This window comes from Plasmodium gaboni, chromosome 6 (assembly GCF_001602025.1).
Source record: "Plasmodium gaboni strain SY75 chromosome 6, whole genome shotgun sequence".
Taxonomy (NCBI): domain Eukaryota; phylum Apicomplexa; class Aconoidasida; order Haemosporida; family Plasmodiidae; genus Plasmodium; species Plasmodium gaboni.
Genome location: NC_031486.1, coordinates 430235 through 432630, shown reverse-complemented (window position 1 = coordinate 432630; position 2396 = coordinate 430235). Strand labels below are relative to the sequence as shown.

Below are 2396 nucleotides of genomic sequence, written 5' to 3'. Positions count from 1 at the left end.
AAAATAAAAATATATATATATATATATATATATATGTTATATTTAACACAATGATTGTGAATTATAAGAATAAGGACAAAAAATTATATGTTATATATTTAAATTATAGAATAAAGTGAAAGAAATGGTGTTAATTATAATAAAAGCATATAAAAAAAAAAAGAAGAATATATAAATGTCTGTGTTGTTATAATGGCAAAAATACATGTCAATAGAGAAACACATAAAACAAATACAAATCATAGTATATTATATATATATATATTTATTTTTAACGACGGGATGTTTTTCCTATTGATCGCTTTCCTGAAAATAAGTGACGTGGCTTTAATGATGGTATTGATCTATCAGCCTCTCCTTTAGTACCTTTTTTAATTTTTTTATAAGCCATTTTATTTAATTTATAAGCTTTCTTTCTTTGTAATTCTGTTGATGTACTTAAAAATATTTTAGATAATTTATTTTCTTCATTATATATATTATCTTTAATTTGTTTTTTCTTCGATATATCTTTTTTAACTTTTTGTTTTTTAACTATTGGTTGTTGTTTATTTTTGTTTCTAACCTTTTCAGTCATACTTTTAATAACTTTATCTTTATTTAATTTTAAGTCTATTAATTTCTTTTCTATTTCTTCAATATTTCTTTTCCTCTTATTATATATTTGAACATTTTGATCTTTTAATTTTGCATTTAATCTAACATTCTTTAATCTTAATTGCATTTTTTCTAGAACTTTTTGTGTCTTAAACCATAAAGGATCGATATTAGCATCTTTATCATATAATTCTTCTTCTTCTTTTTCTAATTCTAATAATTTTTTTTCTATATCCATATCTATAAAATCACTAATATTTTTTCCATTATATATTTCTGGTATTACATCATATTTATATTCTTCTTTAATATCATAGTTATTTCTTATATCTACGGAGTAAACACCTGCACCTCCATTTTCATTTTGAAGATCAATTTGTAATACTTTATCATCTGTTCTGTTGCTCAGATAACTTTGTCGACTTTTATTTTTCTTTTTTAATTTTATTTCTCTCATGGTCAATTGTTTATTGGGTTCTGTCTCCGTTGCGTTGGATTGATTATCACAAGGTGGGTTCATAACATCTGCATTTGTTGAATCAAGAGTATTGTCTATGGATTGTATTTTTTCTTGTCGTAATTTTCTTTCTCGTATGACCGATTCAGGTATAAATGGGGTTCTGTTAAGGTGTTGTTTGTTTTCATTCAATTTGGTGTTTAATAATTGTTCTTGGTCCAATAGGATAGATTCTGCTTGATCATTTTTTAACAAATCGCATGCAGTAATTTTGGCTTGTTCTACTCCAACACCTGTAAGTGTACTAAATGACGAGAATTTAATAGGGTTTTTCTTGACATTATCAAGAATTTGTTTTATTAACAATTTATTATCAATAGATAAGCTGTCCATATTGCATTTGTCGATTTTATTAAATCCGATAACAATAGATTTATTCGAGAAGACTGATTTGATGGAATAAAATAGGTTTATTTGTTCTTTTATAGTTAAACCACATTCTTCACTTATATCTATAATGAAAAGTATAACACCGTTAATATGAGCAAGTGCAGTAATGGTAGTCATTTCAATTGTGTTTCTGTTTTCGAATGGTCTATCTAATAACCCTGGAGTATCAATAATTTGATATTTATTTAATTTATGATCAAAGTGTCCTACATATAAATTTTTTGTTGTAAAAGAATATGATTGAACATCTACATTTGCTCTAGATACAATATTCATAAAAGATGATTTACCTACATTTGGTGCTCCTGATAAAATAATAGTTTTTTTATGAGGATTAATAGAAGGTAATCTTGATAAGTTTTGTCGAACTTCTTCTAAATATAATAAACTCGGTTGTAATTTCTTAACTAATTTACACATTCTACCCAGTGCACTAATTTTTAGCATTTTGCATTTATATAAAGAAGAACTAAACTTTAAAAGTTTTATATAATCATGACATATTCTTATTAATGATTTACTAACATAACTACATTGCCCTAAAGATAATTTATAATGATCTCTATCATAAAGTATATTCGCTAGATCTGAATAAAATGGATGGATATCATCTAACTTAGGGAAGTCATTTATTATACTTTGTAATTTATCTCGAAATAATTCTTGACATATTTTTACTTTTCTCATATAAAAATTCCTTATCCTTGTTATTTTAAATCCTTTATGAATTTCTGTCGGCGTTTTTCTTTGTGTTTTTGATAATACCACATCTACAAGTTCCTTGGCACTTACCACAGGTTTTATATCTTTAAAGCGATAGAGATTGCTTTCTTTCATTATATCAAAAAATTTAAATTAAAAGGAAAAAAAAAAAAAAAAAAAAAAAAAAAAT

General features: G+C 24.5%; 1 protein-coding gene across 1 annotated transcript; it reads right to left on the bottom strand.

Annotated features, from left to right (window-relative positions):
* Nucleotides 1–271: 271 nt before the first annotated feature.
* On the bottom strand, nucleotides 272–2341 carry PGSY75_0612900 (putative nucleolar GTP-binding protein 1; the record flags this gene model as incomplete). Its single annotated transcript, XM_018784710.1, has 1 exon — nucleotides 272–2341. The coding sequence occupies one exon, from the start codon at nucleotides 2339–2341 to the stop codon at nucleotides 272–274; it is 2070 nt and encodes a 689-aa protein (XP_018642764.1).
* Nucleotides 2342–2396: the final 55 nt, after the last annotated feature.